The sequence below is a fragment of the Perca fluviatilis genome, chromosome 7, assembly GCF_010015445.1.
Source record: "Perca fluviatilis chromosome 7, GENO_Pfluv_1.0, whole genome shotgun sequence".
NCBI lineage: Eukaryota > Metazoa > Chordata > Actinopteri > Perciformes > Percidae > Perca > Perca fluviatilis.
This window is the reverse complement of record NC_053118.1, coordinates 16,709,320-16,731,083: the sequence shown is the minus strand read 5'-3', so window position 1 is coordinate 16,731,083 and position 21,764 is coordinate 16,709,320. Positions and strand designations below refer to the sequence as shown.

The 21,764-nt window shown below is 39.4% G+C and overlaps 3 protein-coding genes across 5 annotated transcripts in view; all 3 read right to left on the bottom strand.

The window, feature by feature from the left end:
* Positions 1-1,735: 1,735 nt before the first annotated feature.
* Positions 1,736-4,736, bottom strand: LOC120562939 (dentin sialophosphoprotein-like). The gene is made up of 2 exons (XM_039806894.1): positions 4,531-4,736; positions 1,736-3,314 (listed from the first exon to the last, which is right to left on the bottom strand). The coding sequence occupies exons 1-2, from the start codon at positions 4,595-4,597 to the stop codon at positions 1,882-1,884; spliced, it is 1,500 nt and encodes a 499-aa protein (XP_039662828.1). The 5' UTR covers positions 4,598-4,736; the 3' UTR covers positions 1,736-1,881.
* Positions 4,737-6,527: 1,791 nt separating this feature from the next.
* Positions 6,528-9,448, bottom strand: LOC120562690 (tumor necrosis factor receptor superfamily member 6B-like). The gene is made up of 5 exons (XM_039806539.1): positions 9,431-9,448; positions 7,985-8,375; positions 7,499-7,678; positions 7,262-7,343; positions 6,528-7,156 (listed from the first exon to the last, which is right to left on the bottom strand). The coding sequence occupies exons 1-5, from the start codon at positions 9,446-9,448 to the stop codon at positions 6,931-6,933; spliced, it is 897 nt and encodes a 298-aa protein (XP_039662473.1). The 3' UTR covers positions 6,528-6,930.
* Positions 9,449-12,559: 3,111 nt separating this feature from the next.
* LOC120562688 (tumor necrosis factor receptor superfamily member 11B-like) overlaps positions 12,560-21,764 on the bottom strand; it is an 85,649-nt gene continuing 76,444 nt past the window's right edge. For all 3 annotated transcript variants that reach the window (XM_039806537.1, XM_039806538.1, XM_039806536.1), the window contains 3 exons: positions 15,985-16,200; positions 14,003-14,227; positions 12,560-13,896 (listed from right to left, as the gene is read on the bottom strand). In XM_039806537.1, the coding sequence (XP_039662471.1) occupies positions 13,502-13,896; positions 14,003-14,227; positions 15,985-16,200 (836 nt within the window). In that variant the 3' untranslated portion in view covers positions 12,560-13,501. The remainder of the gene's footprint in view (positions 13,897-14,002; positions 14,228-15,984; positions 16,201-21,764) is intronic.

Genomic DNA, 21,764 nt, shown 5'->3' with positions numbered 1-21,764 from the left:
ACACACTAAATCATAATTTTCACAATATTATATTTCAGAGTCATACATTGTCAGATTTCGGAATGATACATGGAAGTATATGATATTGTGTATACATAATAAGAAATATTTAAAAGGTTTGTCTTACACTTACAGTATTGCATTGCACTATTCAGAGATAAACAGTTTACATATTGTACGAACTAATTACTTTTAGAATTTTTTTCATTCAGTCTCAAGTGTCTGTGGTGACAGCTTCCTGTGTGTGTGAGGAGCATCCCGGACCCACCAGCACAGAAGAAGAAGAAGCAGACGGTAACAACGTCCTCTGTGCTGGTCGGACTGGGGCGGTCCTCATCCTCTTGGCAGGTGAAGGTGGTGTTGGCGGGGGTCGGGGTGGAACAGTCCTCACTGGGTCTTCAGACAGGGCTTGGTGCCTGGAAGCAGGTAGAGTACTGAGAGTGGGTCAGTGGTCTGCCTGGGATGATTGGTTGGTAGACGTCTACTCTCAGCTGCCCGGGGTTTGCCAAAAACACAGCGGAGTCCTGTCCTGTGAAACAGAAAAACAAGTGAATAATGTTGGACACACCTGTACAACCTTTGCATTGTTGGTAGCTCTATTGTTGGTCTAAAATGATGGAATGATAATTTAAACAATGGAATAACAATATATATAATATGTCAACATATAATAATAACCTTCTCAAAGAGAGGCTTCGACAGCTTCGATGTCGCACGTACCGCTACAAGAAATCATTACTGCCTCATTCAATAATACTGTACAACAATTCACAGCTGTGTGTGAGATAACTATCTCATTACCTCACACATTACAATATTACACTATTATGCTACGTGCACACTGGTCACTTCATATTTAATATCTAATATTATACATATTTTATTTTGTGATCTATTTATGTATGTAGGTTGTACATTTTATACTACACTTGTATATACATGTACATTCTTTTTCATTCTTCTAAGTATATTTTTCAGTAGCTGTTCTGTCATTTTTAAATCTTTTCTATCTTGTTTTATTTTATCTTATTTTTTATGTTATTTATTATTTCTAGTATATTTCTTGAATTTTTCGTTTGTGTGTGAGTGAGTACGTATGTCCTTGGTAACTTGTTACTTGCTGCTTGTAACAGAGTAATTTCCCAATTTGGGATTAACAAAGTCCATCTTTCTATTTATCTTATATTCAAGAAGGTTGCTGTAATAAATGTAATCCACGTGTGTAAAGTGATCACCACTTTACGTCACTACTGGTACTTTGGTAATCTTAGTGAGAGGTGTACTTACTTAGCCGACTGAAAGAAAGGCAGCCGCCGCTCTCCTGCTGGTCCTGTGGTCATCCATCCTTCTCATCTGGTCCGGAGTAAACACGTCTTCTATGTCGTCAAGGAAATCCTGAATGTTGAGTCTAATAGAATATGAAAAGAAGATAATTAGCTGGGGACTTTTCTTAATGTTAGTAATTATTATTTCTTGCATAGTTAATGCTGTAATTGTTAACTTACCTCCTGTATAGGCATCTACAGCTTAGTTTAAAAATGAAAGAACAAGTACTCTTGGGTAAGACACTGAACCCTGTATTGCTCCCAATGGTCGGGCCAGTGACTTGCATGGTAGCTTGCTGCCGTGTGTGTGTGTGTGTGTGTGTGTGTGTGTGGGTGTGTGTGTGTGTGTGTGTGTGTGTGTGTGTTTGTGTGTGTGTGTGTGTGTGTTTGTGTGTGTGTGTGAATCCCACATCCAGATATGTACAAATGGCCCTGGTGCAAGACGCTACCATAGGCTGTGTTAGCATTGCCAGACGCAAATGCTAGCTGAGGATTTATCTGCCCTGCCAGACGCAAAGGTTTTCCAATCCTGCAGCAAACAGTCCCAAACTCTGTCCTAATCAGAGTCGCTGTCTTCAGTTCCTCTCAGGTAATCAAAAGGGCTTATCCTGTATTTCCTGAATTGGGAGGAGCCGAGGCCTGAAGTCGAGGGTGCTGACTCCCTGTAGCTGTCTTCCCTGCTCCTGGAGGAGCCGAGGCCTGAAGTCGAGGGTGCTGAGTACCAGTAGTCTTCCCTTCTCCTGGAGGAGCCGAGGCCTGAAGTTGAGGGTGCTGAGTACCAGTAGTCTTCCCTTCTCCTGGAGGAGCCGAGGCCTGAAGTCGAGGGTGCTGAGTGCCAATAGCTGTCTTCCCTGCTCCTGGAGGAGCCGAGCCCTGAAGTTGAGGGTGCTGAGTACCAGTAGTCTTCCCTGCTCCTGGAGGAACCGAGGCCTGAAGTTGAGGGTGCTGAGTACCAGTAGTCTTCCCTGCTCCTGGAGGAACCGAGGCCTGAAGTTGAGGGTGCTGAGTACCAGTAGTCTTCCCTGCTCCTGGAGGAGCCGAGGCCTGAAGTCGAGGGCGCTGACTCGTCATGGCTATCCTCACAATTCCACTTCTGCCTCTTCATACTTATCTCCTCTGTGTTGCTCTCTTCCCTGCTCCTCTTCGTGGAGGAGCCGAAGCCTGAAGTCGAGGGCGCTGACTCGTCATGGCTGTCCTCACAATTCCACTTCTGCCTCTTCATACTTACCTCCCCTGTGTCGCTCTCTTCCCTGCTCCTCTTCGTGGAGGAGCCGAGGCCTGAATTCGAGGGCGCTGACTCGTCATGGCGGTCCTCACAATTCCACTTCTGCCTCTTCATACTTACCTGCACCGTGTCGCTCTCTTCCCTGCTCCTCTTCGTGGAGGAGCCGAGGCCTGAGGTTGAAGGAGCAGACTCTTCTGACCTTTGAGAGGCTGAGGGTAGACCGTCTTCAGTACGTTCCACTTGCTGCGCAGGAATCTCCTGATGCTGAACATCAAAAGTGCGGGGCCAGAGAAAAGCGCCAGAGGGAACAGGGATAGACACTTGTTCCCATCCCTGCCAAAAGCTTGGAGGTAGGAACTGCTGGATGAGAGGGGAGCAAGTTCGGATGTTGCCATCGTCATCGTCTTTAACATCCTTTTCAACATCGTCTTTAACATCCTCTTCAACATCCTCTTCAACATCCTCTTCAACATCCTCTTCAACATCCTCTTCAACGACCTCTTCATCCTCTTCATCTTCAGACAGGGAGTCATACCCGGAATCTTCGCTGACACTGTCAGACCAGTCGTTCTCATCACCTGTGTCTTCATCCTCATCCTGTTCGGTGTCCACCAGTTGATTGTCATCTTCTTCGCCCGAGGAGAGGGGGAGAAAGAGCTCAACTTCATCTACAACAACAATCTCATACTCACCTTCCTCATACTCACCTTCATCTTCAGGGAGGCCATGTTCTGCAGGACGCTCAATGAAGGGGTTTACACCACCTGAGGAGGAAATAAAATCATCAAATTATATTATTATATACAGTATATTATATTAAAAGAATTGCTCATAACATTAACTATACTGTATACAAACAAGAGACTACCATTTTAACAGTAATATAAAATATTGTGCAGTTTTGCCTCAGTTTTTTTTAAGATATACACACAGACATGACAATCAATTTAAGCGGCATTCATGTGAGACTTACAGATAACCTAACTGTTAATGTGTTGACCTTGGAAACATTTTTATTTGATATTACAAGTATTTTAAGATATGAGGTTGAAGTGTTTAACTCATACTGTAGCTGTTAAAAATGGTTTGGAAACTAAACATGTTAAACGTGTTTTCTGGTGTATTCTTTAGAGTTGCTGAACAGAGAACACATAACATAAAAACAGCAACAACAGTCATTTTAATAATAACAATACTTAAATAGTAATCGCCATTGATCATAAGGTGTACATGAACAACAACGTATCGAGGAGCAGCTCGATACGTGATTTTACGCACGGAGAATAACTTACACAAACGATCCCGGTGGAGAATGCAACTATAGCTGGGCAAAAAACGTGATCAATCTTAACAACATTAATCTATCTGAAAATATAAGTTCACTTAATATGATAGCTACATTTTGAAAGTAGGACTAACGTATGTTTCACACGTCATCAACCAAAACAAACGAACTGGGTTCCATCCACACATAACGTGCCTTGGTTTGATTACACCTGTGCGTCTTGACGTACCAACGTTCGCTCCAATAGTTCCATCGTTTCCATGGTGTACAACTAAAACATTTTTTGGGCATTTTATGAAATTTGGCCTGGTCGCCATATTTTTTCAATAATTTCGTTGTAACTAGCTAGCTAACTTTTGGAAGATTTGATGCCCTCAAACCAAAATAGCAATATTTTTCAAATACCCACACTAGCTGTTAATGTATTCCACACATGTCCCGGGATATTTATCACATTCTGTCCAGCAAATAATCATTTTACACAGAGAAATGGTCGAGTAAATGACTGTTTTCACCGAATCTGTGTTTTTCCAACAGGCCTTTAGCTAACTGTTCACATTTAGCTAGCTAAATTTTAGAAATTGCATTGATTCAGATAATAACAGTAGGCTTTTACAAGGGATAGCCTAAATGAAATAATCAGACATAAATACAATAAAATAAAAAATCTAAAAGTTGTGTAGCTAGCTAGCTACCTCCACGGATGTCCAACTGGGCGACTCCCATCAGCAGGTGCTCCTCAGGTAGACGACAGAGGGCCATGTTCAAGCTCTCCGGTTTCCCACAACAGTTGAGTGATTCAGTAGATTTGTTTTTTCAACAAGATCCGTTTTCCAGTAGTTTGTCTCAAGCGGTTTAAAACTCAAAGAGTTCGCTTTCCACAAGTTAGCTTTGCAAGAAGTCCAAGACCAAGAGCAAAGTGAGAAATCAGAATGTTTTGCAGACCTTATGTACCCTCGGTTGGGTCATCATTCTGTTTCCATGACATTAATTGACGCACGCGCGTGCGTGTGATTGAGCAAGACAAGACCCCATATTTATGCTTGTATGTTTCATTTATTTAGTTGTATTTCTTCTTACATTCTTACTTAGGCACTGTAAACCTTATAAAACCAGTTTCAACAGTAGCCTACTCACAGGGGCGTAAATCATTTTAAAATGATCACGCCAAATCAAATTGGACTGCTGCAAATGGTAATAGTTGAATAAACAGGAAAAATCAGGGTTAAACCCTAACCCTTTTGCAGGTGCTCCAATTGTAATTATCCATGGGCAGTAATAAAAAAGTGAACACTGAATGAGTATCCTTGTTCATGTTATATCTGTACTGTAGCCTATTACTCTTTTAGAACCAAACCTATGGTCATGGTGGTGGTGGTGTAACGTTTGTGTGTTGGTATCCCTAAAACCACATGTATGTCTCATTTTAAATCAAATCAAAGAGTTAACTGTGATGTTATTCTGTGCATTTTAAGGAGTTTTACACTGTAAAAATAATTGAGTCCATTTTGAATTAAGAAGGAAAGTAAGGTTTTACATTTTGAAGGGATTGTTATCCATTACAATATTCCAATTTGAACTGAAAGCATGCAGATGATTCATAAAAAGCAGGGGTGTCCAAACTTTTTTAAAAGAGTGCCAGATTTGATAATGTGAAGATTCCCGGGGGCCAATGGTCCCATTCTGACTTTTTTGTTTTTACAATAAAAGTTATTGTATGCATTTGTATGTACAAATGCACTGATCTTTAACTATTTTCACTTACATTGTCACAATTATCTTTATTTATTTTTTAAATGACAATGTAACCAAATTAACGCCACTCAGGCATAAACCTAACAAAAAATAAATAAACCTTCACATCTGTAGTCAGATAACTGAACATACTGTATGGAATACCTTAAACTTAAGTAAATATCTTAACCTCATGTTCATTTTAAACATTCCTTATTATGAGTAATACAAAGTGTGTTAACATTTAAGCTTACAACATATGACTCTTGCTCTTGTCCTTCACAAACCGAGGCTGCGGCCTTATGAAATCTGGCCACGGGCCGTTATTGGCCCCCAGGCCGGACTTAGGACATGCCTGATAAAAAGTCTTTGCTGTAGGTTTGCTGTAGGCCTAATATGCAGGTGCATCTTGGAATTAGAGGTAAAGCCTAAATAAAAAAGTAAACCTCTGTCATTACTTCTCGTGCCTACATTAAGCTTTTATAAATGAAAAGCTTGTACAACTTGTAATTGTTTAATTGTATAGTAAGTTAGCTACATGGTATTTATATTTATCTAAAGAAATTAACAATGCAAATCTAATGTAGTAGAGCTCATGTCTCTGCGGTTTTGAAATGGTAAATTAAAAAAGTTTTAGTTAAAGAAATGTTACATGAAAAAGAGCTCATTCTAAAATTCATAAGGAACCTCATAATTTTCTATTTGTTATTTGCTTACCGCTGGCATGTTTTGTGTTACTTTTTTGTTTTTCCTTTCTTTTGCTTTTATGTATTTTAATGTATTTAATATATGTATGTATCTGGTTAAAAAGAAGAAATGTATTACTGTTTATTTACATAATTCTAATGCTTGCAGAGTTAAAAAAAAATGCAGTCTATGTTTTTAGTCGACAATGACAGAGAGGTAAAGACAGAATAGAGCGACATCTTGTGGTGATTTGGTTAAATTACAGACAGGCTTATGCATACCGGTAAACTTTATTTAGCTGCTTCACGTGACACAATTTGATATCACACAATATTACAGAACATTTATTTCAGTTATAGCTCACGTTCAAACATAAGTTTCTATCTACTACTTGTCACACTTGAGTAATGCCGCAATGATGTTGAAGATATTTACATAATTCTCCCAAATTTGAATACTCACGTTTTCCTTCTTATAAATATGAAGTAAATAGCATGGCCTGGGTTTAAGATACACAAACATCTAAAAAAAAACATCACTAGATCAACAATGCATGCACTCTCAATTGACATGCAAATAAAAATATGTTCAAATACTTGTTTTCAAATGGGGTGAAATGCCAAAAAATGGGAAAGAGGTATAAGTTATCCTATACTGTATGTACCACCGACAGTCTACATCTGAACATCGAAGAATTGTAAGCTACAGTTTGGGCTATGCTGCTTTATGTCACTGACTATCGTCTCTAGTTTTTCTTGCATGGAGCAGAGCTGTGACGCCTTCAGCATCTGTGGCAGTTTCTTCAGCTCCTCCTCTGGAGCCTGGGCCAGCCACGCTCGGATTTGATCCATGAGAGGTCCTCTGTGATTGGGGAGAGCCTCTTCTGACGTATGAACGTACCTGTTGGAGGGGGATGATCGTTTATTAGCATTAAGTGAATTAAGAGGTAAAGGGAATAGTCGAAAAAAGGTTAAAAGACGATTTACAGAGTGAGTGTAGGCTCACCTGGCAACAAAAATCTTCATTTTCGGCACACGCATCCTATGCATACTGAAGAATCCTGAGAGGAATGTCCTGAGTGTCTCACCTGAGAAAGAAAAGTTGTACCGCGTGAGTTTTAATTCAAGCTTTTTGTTATCATTGTCGTATCGTGCGAAATTACGTTGAGGACTTCACGTTGTGTCATGAATGTTGTTATTGAGTGCTGGGTGGTTACTGTACATATGACAGTATAGTACAAACCTCCATTTGCAAGATCCTCGCAGGAGCCGCACATCTTGTCGTGGTTAATTGAGCCGGGAAGAAGCGCAATCTGTCCGCCTACGCATTCCTGGTGTTTTACGCACGACTCCAGCGCAGAAGATGAGGTGGAGAAGTAGCCCTCGGAACACTTCTCACAAACAGTGTTCATCTGTGACGTACCTGACGAAAACACCAATGCATTTGGGGTCATTATAATGTTTTAAAATACGGTTGTGGCTCCGTAGAGCCCAAGTGATCGCGCGTATTTCAGCAGCGTTTCCACGCACTTCGTGGATTTCTACTTTAACCTTATCTCAATTCTAAACATTTACAAATGTAGACAATAACATTCATGTTTTATTAACTGATGCTCCCTCATGATGCAGATGCACTGCGAAAATGACCCAAGACATATATCAGGTTAGAAAATAGATTTCAGCATGTGATAAAAGCGAATCGATGACGAAGTAAAACAAAAAAAAGTACCCTTGGTTTGAACACCATGTCCGGGCCCGCACTCTGAGTGTCTCATGCAGAAGCCAGCGGTCATGAAGAAGCCCTGTTTGCACCGACAGACCCTGTTACTGGTCGCGCTGCACTCTGTCTCCACCTCCTCGTTCTCAGTGCAGAAGTTGTGGCAGTACAGACACTTGGGCAGGTAGTTCCACAACTCGGTGTAGTGCTGGTTTCTGCACGGCGCGCACATGGTGGGCGTGGTGGCGGTGCAGTACGCGGCCATGTGCGTGCCGGGTGGACACCTGTCACAGATGAGGATTTCCCGGGTGATCGGGTCTTGGTGCTCAAAGGTGGGAGCGGATTCCACCGCCGAGACACCGCGGAGGACAGCAGAGAACAGGACCAGCACCGGTAAAAGAAGCTGAGAAGAGGACTAAGATTACTGTTAGGTACTGGTGCTGCGGCTTCTGTGTTTTAATGTAACGGTTACTGCTGTCTTTTATTACTAGGCCTGCTACAACTAGTGCCTTTACTACAGCTTTTTTGATAGATGCAGCACTACACCAGCTGTACAACTACTGCCATTCTTTTTTTCCCCCAGAAGAATACACACTACAAATATTACAACAAAATGATACAAAAAAACCAAACATGAATATCACAGTGATATTGTATTGATACTGGAAAGAAAATAAGAGGTCATGGTATTCATGTAACACATTTGGTCATCATCCTCATCTTTTGTACTCTGATACATATTTGGGTCATATTTGGATTGTTCATGATACTGTTACTACCTTTTCAGTTAGTGTTTTCAAACTCCTTTGTGGGTGAATCGCATCAAAGAAATGCAAACAAGGAATGAGGTAGGAATGAGGTAATTGAAAATGATAAAGTGTCTGCAATATTATATTTTATTCGAAGTTACCTAGATCTTGATCACTGTAATTTACCTGCAACATACAACATTTGTCAGTGTCCTTCAGGTCATACTCTAGACCCCAGAGATAAGATTAAATCTGCCTGTAACTCCTCAGAGTGATATTGACTTGGCATGCCTCTATGTTAAAAGCACATAGACAGTGCTTGCATTAGTTGTAAGCTGGTCTGCTACAAGTCCATGATTAGAGTGATACAATGTATCCATTACCCTTAAAAAAGCCATTTCCAATCAAATAAAAATCCACAAACATTTCTGAATTCACTCATATAGATTCTCCACCTATTTTCTGATTGTAAGGTATTTATCCTATGTCAATTTACAGTTTGATCACTTAAGAATTTACATAAAAACTTAAAAAATGTTTAAACCCTCTATATGTGATGATAATTTGAGTCATTTCTATATTATTTTCATTAAACATAATATAAGGCATCACTTATCATCACATCTGTCTCTGTCTTTTGACACTCTCATTTTTGTCTGATTGTATCATCTTAAACTTGCACAGATTATTGTTATATAGAATTACTCACCATGCTGATGATGTGCATGTCGCCACTTCTGTAAAAGACAGTAGCACCAGTGTCATTTTTATAGTGTAGTGTTGAAAAGGAACTGTACCTATGTGGGTGTTTGTGGTTATGCAAAAATGATAATGTGTTAAAAAATCACTATTTAAAAGGTCAAACAACTTCCACGTGTAGAGTTAAGTTGAATTTTGCACACCTAAACGAAGGTGATAAAAAGCTTTAGGAAGTATTAAATGAGTTTTTTTTTGTTCGTGATTGACCTACAGAGCAACATCAAACTGTTTTGCTACATCCAATGCAGGCTGTTTCTGGATCTCTCTGGTTTGTAAGAAGAAAATGGTATTTCCACTCCATATAACCAGCTTCTCATTTACTGGAATTTATTCAGACTGCATCGAATTTGATATCCAAATGCCCTTATGGCCTGGGTGTCGCATCTAATTACAACACACATCTTCCCCTTGTTCTCACTCCTGATATTTCTCTCCAACTCTACTACTGTAAGTACTGCCAAGTAAAAGGACAAATAAATAGATAAATAAAACAAAAAATAAAAATCATCACCATGGTGTAAGGTCTGTGATCATTTTGTATCATTTCCCTTTGTGTGTTGTCTTTCAAGACCAATGTCAATGCAGTGTCATACCATTTAAAATCAATGGTTGAATTCTCAGATATCAGATAAGAAAAGACATTTCCACAAATGCTGAGTCATGATCTTGGAATTATTTGAGGTAAAGTAAATAAAAAAGTAAAATGTACCTCTGTCATCTCACTAAATGCATATGTCTACAGTTATTTCCCCATGCCTACAATGAGCTTTTATAAATGAAAAGCTTTCTACAACTTAAACTTTTTAGTTTTGTTGGTTTGTACAGTGATTAAGCTACATGACATGTATATTAATCTAAAGAAATCAACAATGAGTCTTTAATGCATTAGAGCTCATGACTCAGAGGTTTTGAAACCATTAAATCAAAGTTTTAGGGAAATGCAACTTGAAAAAGACCTCATTCTAAAAATTCCCATAGAACCTCATCAGGTGATATTGGAATTAAACCTAAAATATATTTTAAATTTGGTTTCCACTTGCTGAAACAGCTTCAAATATGTCGACATGACAGCAAGTCACCTTTTCCCTTTGTAATCTGTTTCAGTAAATCAATGAGTCACTAAATATGAGTACAATGCGACAATGTGCAGATTAGGCAAAATGAGACGAATGGTATTAAAATACTGTAATGAGTCAAACAAGTATCTACAAGCTCATCTCCTATTTCCAGAGAATACAAGAACATAATGCACTTCAGACATGTGGGTCAATTTTAGTTGAATAAAAGCGCACTTAATCTCCCTTTTATGTTCAATTTTGTGACTTTCTTATAATGATCTTGTATGCAAAACCAGGATACAATAGTGTCCGTGCTCATTATTCAAAGGTCTACTTATAGCTTTTGGAGTAAGATGTGGTATAATGGAAAGCTACATTACTAAGTGGACCTGGATATGTTATAAAAAGGCCTATAGGTTAAGATAAACTTCCGCGCTCAACAATGCTTACTTTGGAAACACTATAATGGGTAGAGCTGGGTTGAGTTTGAAATGTTTCAATACTGCTACCTCACATTAGGTTTCTATAAAACCTCTTTTTCTAAGAAACGAAACCTAACTTCATCAGTTTGGTAGTAGATGTACAGCAATTGCTGATGAGTGTAGCATGTGTGGCGAGTCAAAGCCATGTCAAATCCCCATCCAAATGCCCCAGGCTGCAGGCTGACACTCTCGTGGGAAAATGTGTGCTGCGGAAGAAGATGTTTCAGAGCCAGAAGACAATGATGGTCCAAGATGTGAAGTTTCCTGAGGAGGATTCAGAGTAAATTATGCCTACAACGTTTGCCAGCACTTCCATCCATATCCATGACATTAAATTGGCTTTTGAGCTCTTTATTTCCTCACCCATAGAAAAAATTATACTGGACATGAGCAATGTGGATGGAACATTCTTAAACCTTTACTTAAACATGGCTTTAACCTAAACATAAACACTTGGACCCTGGTGGGATTCATATGTTTTTTTTGTGTGAATGAGAGACACATTGACATATTATTTAAAGTAAAGTGGCTGGAGGAGCATTAATTTAGCATATCTATCTAAACAAGTCACATCTACTTTAATTTAGAGATGTTCCGATACCGATACCAGTATCGGTATCGGCTCCGATACTGCCTAAAACGCTGGTATCGGTATCGGGAAGTACTGGAGTTTATGCACCGATCCGATACCACGTAATGAAGCCCTAAAGAAAATCTACGTTAAAGTAGTTTATTTATGTTCTTTTTCATTATAACTATAAAAGAAAGTTCTGGGGCATTCCTTGTTTGCGTTTGTTCATGTTTCACAAAGAGTTTAACCTGAGCCAGACCGACAACAAAGAAAGAAATCATATCACATCCATACAGAGATAGTAGTATACAGCTGTTAAAACAATATGAAATATATGACTCACTGGTATCGGATCGGTACTCGGTATCGGCCGATACGCAAGTTCAGGTATCGGAATCGGTATCGGGAAGCAAAAAAGTGGTATCGGACCATCTCTACTTTAATTACTAACATTATATATTCTTAGAGTTTCTTACATTGCTGTGTTTAAATGTTTAATTTAAAATTAAATAGACAGGTCACCATACAACTGTAATATAAAGCTTCCATACATTAAATATGTATAGAAATTGTAGGCTATGCAAATTCCAATAGTAGGCTATGCAAAAGAAAACAAAATACGTATCAAGTGTACTCACATCTTTCAGAAGTGACAGTTAGACAAGATGAGGGTGAGCGCTCCGCTCCAATTCAAATCAAACCAAAATTTCATTCTTGGTCTGGGTTTTTGGCAGGCTAGGCGCTACTCCGGTGCACTGAAATCTAAAACGCCCCTATAAACAAAAGTCCGGTCTACTTGTCAAACAGTTGGTTCCAACTGAAGTCCTGCATCTTATCGGGCAGATAGCCAATGGGGTGGCACTTTGGGTGGCCAATCAGTATCCAAGGGCCATCCCAGGCCACTCCTCGGATGCACCTGTCAGCGTCATAGGTCAAATCCAGTTGCTTATTTATGAAGAAACAATACATTTTTACAAACTGATTTTAATCAGATAAATTGACTTAGTGTTCACAAGTTATTCGAGCTTAAAGAGGACCAGTCAAGCATATATACAAAAAGATCGTACATTTAATAATATAAAAGTGATAAAACAAAATATAAAACAAATATCACTTCACAAACTTGCAGCATTTGGAATCCAGTATTTCTGATAGTAATAAAAAAAACAAGCCTTTACATATTCAGAAAGTAGAATTATTTTTTTAAATAGAAAACAATTGCACTCCTTTGTACATTCATATAGCTGACAATTTAACAATAATTCAGATGCGCTTTACTTGCCAGCAGTCCAGAACAAACCAACAAACAAAGGGAAACTGTAGGAAATACATGTATTTCATTATGAAACCAAATCCTTCCTCTTAATCAGCGAGAAAGCATAATAATAAAAAACGCAACATCTGCCTGCCTATCTTTCATAAAATAGTGTGCTATTTACATCTTAAATAGTTTTTCATTTTTCACAGACTCCGGTCATAAAGTTCCCAGGAAACCTTTTTTTCTTTTTCAGCCTGCCTGGAGTACAGAGATGTGTGATAGTTTTTCTTTCTTTCTTTTGAGGCTTATTAGATTAATCACTGCAGACACATACTGTAGACTGAGGGTGGAATTATTAGCATCCCCTGTTACCTCATATAATCAAAACAGCCTTATTTTGGCAGAGGGTTTGGCTGGAAAATCAGAGAAACAGCGACAAATCTACCCTCCCATCATGCCCCTGTGTTACAGTTAGGCACTTTATGCATAGCTTGATGTCATTTGGTGATATCTTAAATGTCTGTTACTCTTTCAGATACATTTCTCCACTAAGGGTGTGTCTTTATGTGTTTGTGTGTTCTTTATCTGACAATGCATTAGTGTCTGTTTATGCTATAGATACCATATGTTCCTATTTGAACCTCCCAAATCCCTATTCATTTAATGGCTTATGAGCCTTAAAACAGGACTCATCGTGAAGCACGCTGACAAACATCTTCTCATATATCTTGTGCGCTGAGGTGGTTCCTATGATGCGGCTGATCTTCTTCAAGACTTTCAGCAGATGGCGTGGCGCCCCCTGGCTGCGTAGCACCCTCAGACTGTGAGACAGGCCTTTGGCTAGATCCAGGTCATAGTTTGCAGTCTTCCAGAGGTGAAGAAGCTGCAGGATGTACTGCCTGGGCAGGCAAGTAGAGACCACGGCCCGGACATCCTCCTGCTGAACTCTGACCCCCGGCAGGCTGTTAGTTACCTTCAGGAGATCACCTAGGGTCAGGTTTTTTAGGCCGTTGCAGCGAGAGACTTTCCTCTCACAGTGGTTCACACCTGAAGGGACAGGGTGCAACCATTAATACACAAATCCAGGACTTGAATAAGAACTGACTAAAACAGAAAGCGTGGAAGAAGACATTCTGACATTAATTTTTTTTACCTTGTATGATGCTGTACATCTTGTCCTGGTCTTTGTTCTGCTCCCTCCACAGTCGCAGCAGCTGGAGGACCTGCTGCTGGGGAGAGCAGGCCTTTTTCAGTCTCTCCAGGCTCTTACGATCCACACTACGCCCGGGGAGACTCTCTAACAGCTGCTCCAGGGGCACCGAGGACAGTCGCAGGGAGGAAAGAGACTGGAAGACTGCCTCCTCACACAAGGTCACGTCTGGGATACATTAGAGCAAGACGGACAGGGAGAGTGGGCTTAAAACATTTTTATTGACATTATCACAACATACAATACAAAGCTTCATGGCTTCATAGCAGTGGGCGCATTATACAGTCAGACTGAAGACCAAGTCAATCAAAATGTATTCTTCACAGAGGTTTCATTCATGGTACACAGGTGATGTTCAGAATAGATTCGGATCACATGGTTTGGTCTCCGCAGAGTCCCGTTGGCCTATTATTTGTCTGGATTTGTTTATCCCTGTGTGTGTGTTCAGACTGTTGTCTTGTAATTTGTCCACAGCAGGAACAAGGATGTGCTCTCTTTCTGTTGTCAACACATTAACCACCATTGACATCAGTCTGACAAACTGAGCACATCGGTGTTGCTCTGCAACCAAGCAACCAGAGCTGCATGTTGAACTGAACAGAGGTGAGCTGCGCTTGCTGCTGAGTCACACTGCACTACACAAACACCTACTCTATTTCATCATTAAAGCCTTTCATTTCTGCAAGCCACGGCCTCCTGCATCTTCCTTATAAGGCACCTGCATTTTGCAAAGAACAGGGTTTTCATATTACGCAAAACAGTCAAAACTGAAAATTATGTAAAACTGTGAAAATGAAATTGCTACTTTCACACAATTATGAAGCATTACTGTATTCATGTATGTGTGAAAATGTTTTCTGATTGCCTTGCAGAACACAAGGGACACCAGTGAATTAAAGAAATGTTAACCAAAACCGATGTCAGTGTTGTATGGTTGAGTTTAATTTGAAAAGGATATTAGGCTTGTTTCTCTGATGTCTGGATAATTTAAGTGTGGCTTGCTCTATAATTGACATTGACATCATGGTGGTTTCTCCAAATCACGTAGCAACTTTTAGAATTCCAACTGCATTCAGTTTTCCCATTTTTTTAGTTAAAAAACTGCTAAACTGTTCCAGGATCTGCTGCAGACAACCTGTGGTTGTGTAGCCCGCAGGAAGACAATTTGTTAATGAATGTTTGAAGAGAGCATCACCCTCCCTGAGGGACAACAGCTCTGTGTGTTTCCTTCTAAGTGTGTTATACAGTATGCCACGAGTGTGCCAGGGTCTGTACATCTGTAAGCGTGCGTGCGTGCGTGCGTGCGTGTGTGTGTGTGTGTGTTCCTCAGTAACTGTGGTTTCTCAGGCTTGGGAATTCAGTGTCATTTTTTAGGTTTCTCTTCTCAAATTAATTGTCAGCATCTGTCATAGTTAAAGTCTGAGTAACAAAGACTTAACCAGCTCATATTGTGTATCTCTGTGATTGACTCATTTTCCTTTGTTATTGTAGTTTGAGGATGTGACAAGTTAACGGAGTAATTGATCCATCATGGGCCATTATGACAGTAGTGGCATAAACATCCCATTCAACCCTTCGCTTTGGCTTTTCTCTCTTGTGATGGTTTTCAGACACGCAAGAAATTTGGAAAAGAATGGAATCTGGACAACGAACCTGACCGAGGAAATCCCCTGCCTTCAGGAATGAAAATGACCACATGTCTGAAATAATTCAGCTCTGGCTGATTTGAAGTTGTTGACAATTGAGGTTTGCTCAAAAACATTATCACATGTGCGTGAGTGTGTGTGTGTGTGTGTGTGTGTGTGTGTGCAGTGTAAACACTGTACAAACAATCTCTACCCTGATTCCACGCCGCATTAGTCCTAAAGCCTCCCATTCAATTCCTATTAGTGATTAAACCCTATACTGCAGAGTGTATGTCTCACCAGTGTGGCACAAAGTGTGAGGCTGAGCACAATCCAGCATTGCCGTCTTGTCCTGAGTGCCGCAGAGGCTGTCTGAGGTGGACGTGCCCCATCTCAGTGTCTTCAAGCCCAAATCGGAGCAGTTTCTGAGGGGCTGACATGGCTCAGTGGTGGAGTCGCCGCTGGAGAAATGACCAGCGGGACAACGTTCACACACTGTGTCACTGACCGGTGTACCTGGAGGAGATACACACAGGTTCATGTGTTAATTTTATGAATGAAAACATGATTGTGATTATACAGTTCAAGTTTGTGTGTCATATTTTACCCAGCGGTACAGCTTTTTCCCATCTCAAAAGTTTCATATGTAACATCTCAGCCTTTTTTTAGTGTGTGAACGGGACCTGCCGCATATACAGAACCATAGCTGATCAAAGACATCAAGATGATGTGGCTCCAAGAACTATGACCACAACGACATGTGATGACGCATCAGGACGACAGATTACTATGATTCTGGAAATGACTCACATTCGGCTTACTCAGTCAGTACAGTTTCTATATCTCGTTTTCGATATGGAAATCCGTAACCACAAAAAGTGATTTGTCAGCTGATTTATCAGATTGACTGACATAAATGTAAATGTTTAAACATCTGTCAAAAAAGCAGTTAAGAACATGAGCTTTTGATGAGAAAAACGTAGATAATCTGAGCATTTTAAAACATATTTTACTATGACTTCATAATGCATGTAGAGTATTTTTAACAGATGATGTAACAACATTATTGACTAATAACATCTGAAAAAATAAAATAAGAATTCATTTAAACTATTTCATCACTTAGAATGTTGCCCTCATGGTGTAAAAATGCTGTTTATTGTAATAATGTAAAAAAAAATTCTTCACCTAGCAATTAATCACATTTTCACTTACCCATTTACATGACCTTTACTATATTTCAACATATTATAACCATAGGAACTTCTGGTACATGGCTTTCAGCACGCCTGACCATATGACGATGTCTATGTAGGGGAACTAGTGCCGTATTACATCCTCTTTTTATTTTTATCTCTAAAGCGTAGATGTGAAAGTGTGTAGGAAGAGGACGAGCAGTGCTTATATCAGATATGACCTTTGATTAGTTTCCTCCTATCGTGTCACAGTTTCACCATTTGGCATTCAAAACATGAAACAGCAAGCTGATATGCATACAGCAAAGTGTGAATGTTTCCTACACCACTGATGACAAAGCATGTACAGTGCATGAGAATGTAACTGTAGTATGGTTTCATATGCTGGCATTTACCTTTTTTTCTCAGAATTTCCTGTCGATGCAGAATCAGCTGCACCCATCTTGAGATATAGTTTCAGACGTCATCTAAAGCAGAGTTGCTAGCTCTGCTGTCTACATAATAAGGGATTTATTAATGACCTAATTTGGTTGGAAATCCCAAGATCAAAAACAATCCCTTAGTTTCAAACCCTCAACTGTGAGGAACTGCTAATTTTCTGGCTTGTCATGGTAGAGTAAACTTATGGTAAATGACTCAGCACTAGTTCTTAGCCTACTTTTAACCTTATTTTAATATTATTATATCTTTTTAGTTTGACTTTGTTTTGTCAGCTACTTTTGTATGCTGTCGTCTTGGACAGGTCTCTCTAGAAAACAGGTTTCAAATCTCAGGACCTACCTGGTTAAATAACCAATCTTTAGATTTTTTAATTTCTTGGTCAAAAACAAATTTATTGTATCATCTCGATCCTTTTTGACTACATTTTATAGATATAATCGATCAATCAAAACAATAACTGGCAGATTAATTGAAAATGAAAACAATTGTTGCAGCCCTAATATAAAGCTAAACATCACTTGTATTGTTGGTTATTTCTTCTTCTATGTTCCACTGTCTTTCCCAGTTGATACCAATAGTTCCAAAACACCGTAATAAACCAGCTAGAAATATTTCAAATCTTGTGTTCAGAGAGCGAGAAAGAATCACAACTAGAAACAGACAAATCAGGAGATGAAGGGGAAAGGAATGGAGTCACAAAGGGTATGCATTGTTGGGAGACTGAACCATCGGTTTTCTAGCTTCCTGTGGTTTAAAGGTCCAAACCACAACTCAACGCATTGCATAATAAGTCCTTCAGATTCAGGGAGGGGAATCCCCTGAAATGCTGTCTCATGTCTGCAGAGCGTCATTAGGCTTTCAGGTACGATTGTAGATCCCATGTTGGATCCATGAGGAATTCACGGAAAATGTTGTCTCATCTTTAGAGCATTGTCAGAACTACAGGGGTCAGACAATAACCAGAATCCATGGAAAATGTTGTTTCATCTATGCAGCCTCTCAGGTCTAAGATGAAGTCATGAGAAGTGCAGTGCCAGTTTGGACTGCGGTTCCAGTAGAAATGTCAGGCTCTGTTCACTGGAATGTTGAAATTCAGCATCAACCTCTCTTTAAGTTGCCCACAATCACTACTGACGCACCAAGGAGAGAATCTGACAGGAATATTGGGTCAGATATCACCATGATAATGACATCCTTGGCTGCATCTGGCTTAATAATAAGCCAAGACTGCATTCTGGTGCTGTATTGTGAGGAAAAGGATTGGACTCTGTGCTAAAGGGAACATATAACTGATGAACAATAACTGATGTTGAAAGCAGACAACCAGTGATTCCCAATTTACATGCATCAAATGACAAAACATTACCCAAACATTTGCGATCAGTTTACAGTCTTTGTCTCATGTATGCCATTCTAGTCTGTTTAATAAAATTTCTCTCATTCTTCCGAGAGTGAAAATCATGTCATATACAGTACATGTGCATAGATTTGAGTACTGGAGGGACTTTGTTAGGTTGTCAGTAAAGCAGCAGTCTAAGATTAAAACAAAAAAAAACTGGAAAATGATTTTCCATTGTTGCAAGAGTTAATCCATGAGATTTTCGCACAATGACTAAGTTAGCCCAAACAAAGAAATAGTTATGGTCAATATATTTGAGTTTGTGCCAGACAAGCTGCAGTGAGTTCAAAGAGGAAGCGCAGCTTTAGGAATGCAGGGGAAAGGTTATACCATTTTATTTTATTTATTGTGTCTTTAATTATGCTGTAAAACATGCATACTCATGTATAAAGAGGAATAAGTGACAAAGCACTTTGCCAGGGAATGCCATGTCATTCTTTATTGCTAGTTTCATAAGAGCTAACACTCATCCATTTGCCATTCCTTAACTGACAGATATGTCAGATCATAACCAAACACCTATTATATTAAAATCATGCAGACAGGAACTAGACTTTTTTTTTTTTTAACACAGCTAGGTGAGAAAGGGGAGAGAGAGGGGGAAGACACAGGTCAGATTTGAACCCTGGATCTCTGCATCAAGGCATATACCTCCAAGTGTATGTGTGCCTGCTCTACCCACTGAGCCAACCCAGCCAGAGGAACTTGACTTGAAGATGAGGTTTGCAGACCTATGGAGAAACGCAGCAGCCCAGGTATCGGTCCTGGTGACCTCAACACCACAAGAATTAAAAGAGAGCGACTAGGCAAGGTGTGATTTTTGTTTTCTTGTATATTGGTTTGTTTTGTTTTCCTCGAGACCGCAGAGGGTGGGTGAGGGTTTTGGTTCCTGTTCGATTGGATTTGTTTGTTTTGTATGTTGTGTGTTTAAAAATATAAGAAAAATAAAAAATGTATCATAAAAAAAAAAAAAAGATGAGGTATGCATTCCCAAAACATTCATCATTTAGGATTGATTTGTTTAAGGTTGACACTGTTGCAGAACAACAACTTAGTATTATACAGGTAGAACCCACAATATAATCAAGTTGTATTGTGTTCAAGAGGAACCAGGAAGAGAATGCGAAAATGTGAATGGCACTCATATGACTAATATGTAATTTAAGATTATTTAACGCTCCCATAAAAACAAATATAAATTGGTCAGCTTCCCTCAATTAGATAGAACCCCTTAACTTAAACACAACCTGATTCAATCAAAATTAAACCGACGGATTCATTTTTGTACATACAGCGTTATGAGGAAGTATGCCTTGGAATCAAAGGATAAAATCATTTGGGTACTTCGTCTGATGAAATATGTTAAATATAATCTCCTAAATGATGTCAGCAGATATGCTCTCTTGGTGTGAGGATCTATGACAGCATGGAATAAAATGGATAGTCATCACATGCTGATTCCAGTGACAGAAGTTGTAGTTCAATGGAATTAAGTGATGCTGTTTAACAATGACAAAATGCTGTATTTGGAAAATAATGGAGTTCATGGAAAAAATAAAGTGAACCTTTTCCACACGACGACAACATCAGGATGACTTTTTAATTTCCAAAAGCACTGTTTCCTTTAGAAATATTCAGCACCGTATTTCCAAAGGCCATTAAACAGATATTTACCTCTCAGTAAATGGTCTTCTCCATCAGTCCGACCATCATAATGTCTTTCATTAATGATCATTTCAATTCAAGTGATAAGCCATTGTTCCCAACTCAGTGTCTGATTACTAATAAATATCAAATTATCATAAATATATACAAGAGCTGTGTTGAGACAATTGTTTGGATAAGGGTGATTAGAACTCTTTCTAGAAAGAGTTGAAGCGCTTGCTAAAATGTAATGGTAAAAGACAGAATTAAGAAATGACAATTATCAGTACTGCTGCAACACTTAAACTGTAACCAGAGGTGTCAAGTAACAAAGTACAAATACTTCGTTGCCTTACTTAAATAGAAATTTTGGGTATCTATACTTTACTGGAGTAATTATTTTACAGCAGACTTTTTACTTCTACTCCTTACATTTTTACTTAATTATCTGTACTTTCTACTCCTTACATTTAAAAAATTGCCTAGTTACTCCTATTTCATCGCGCCATCCGGATAGAGCGAATGTGATTGTGGTTGGATGAGAAGTATAAACATACCATTCCGACACCCTATTGGTTTGTACATGATCCATTGCACCTGCACAGACCCGGTGCTAATACGGCACCGGTGCCGTAACGACCGTTATCTAACGGGCCGAATAGCAACGCGGATTTTTGGTGCCTTATTAGGTGCCACTTAAATGCCTGCGCTTCTCTCTGATGCTCCGAAAACGGACATTAGAGGGAACTGAAACATCGTCGCACGGGATGCTAGTTAACACTACACTCGACAGCAGGTAACGTTAGCCTACCGTTAGCTAGCAGCTGGATTAAACACGGTTAAAATGCTGACAGCTAAAGTGTGTCTGTATTTCACTAGAGAGGATTGTAATGTCTAAATGTATTGTCTGAAAAACACAGAAGAGACGTGTCACCTTTTTCAGCCCTTCTGAGTTTGCACGTATGATTTTAATATAACATTATTATAGTCATTATGGCCTAAGGGCTAAGCTTTTGTCCTTTTTCCCCCTTACATTACTTTTACTTTTATACTTTAAGTAGTTTTGAAACCAGTACTTTTACACTTTTACTTGAGTAAAAAGTTTGAGTTGATACTTCAACTTCTACAGAAGTCTTTTCAAACCCTAGTATCTATTCTTCTACTTGAGTAATGAATGTGAATACTTTTGACACCTCTGACTGTAACTGTAAAACAATCTGAAGTTTCAGGCCCCACTGCCTCAACTCAGAACAGGCCAGGTGTGGAAGTGCAAGAAAGGCATGCATAAATGTGTGTTTTATGATTACCACACACACACACACACACACACACACACACACACACACACACACACACACACACACACACACACACACACACACACACACACACAGACTGGC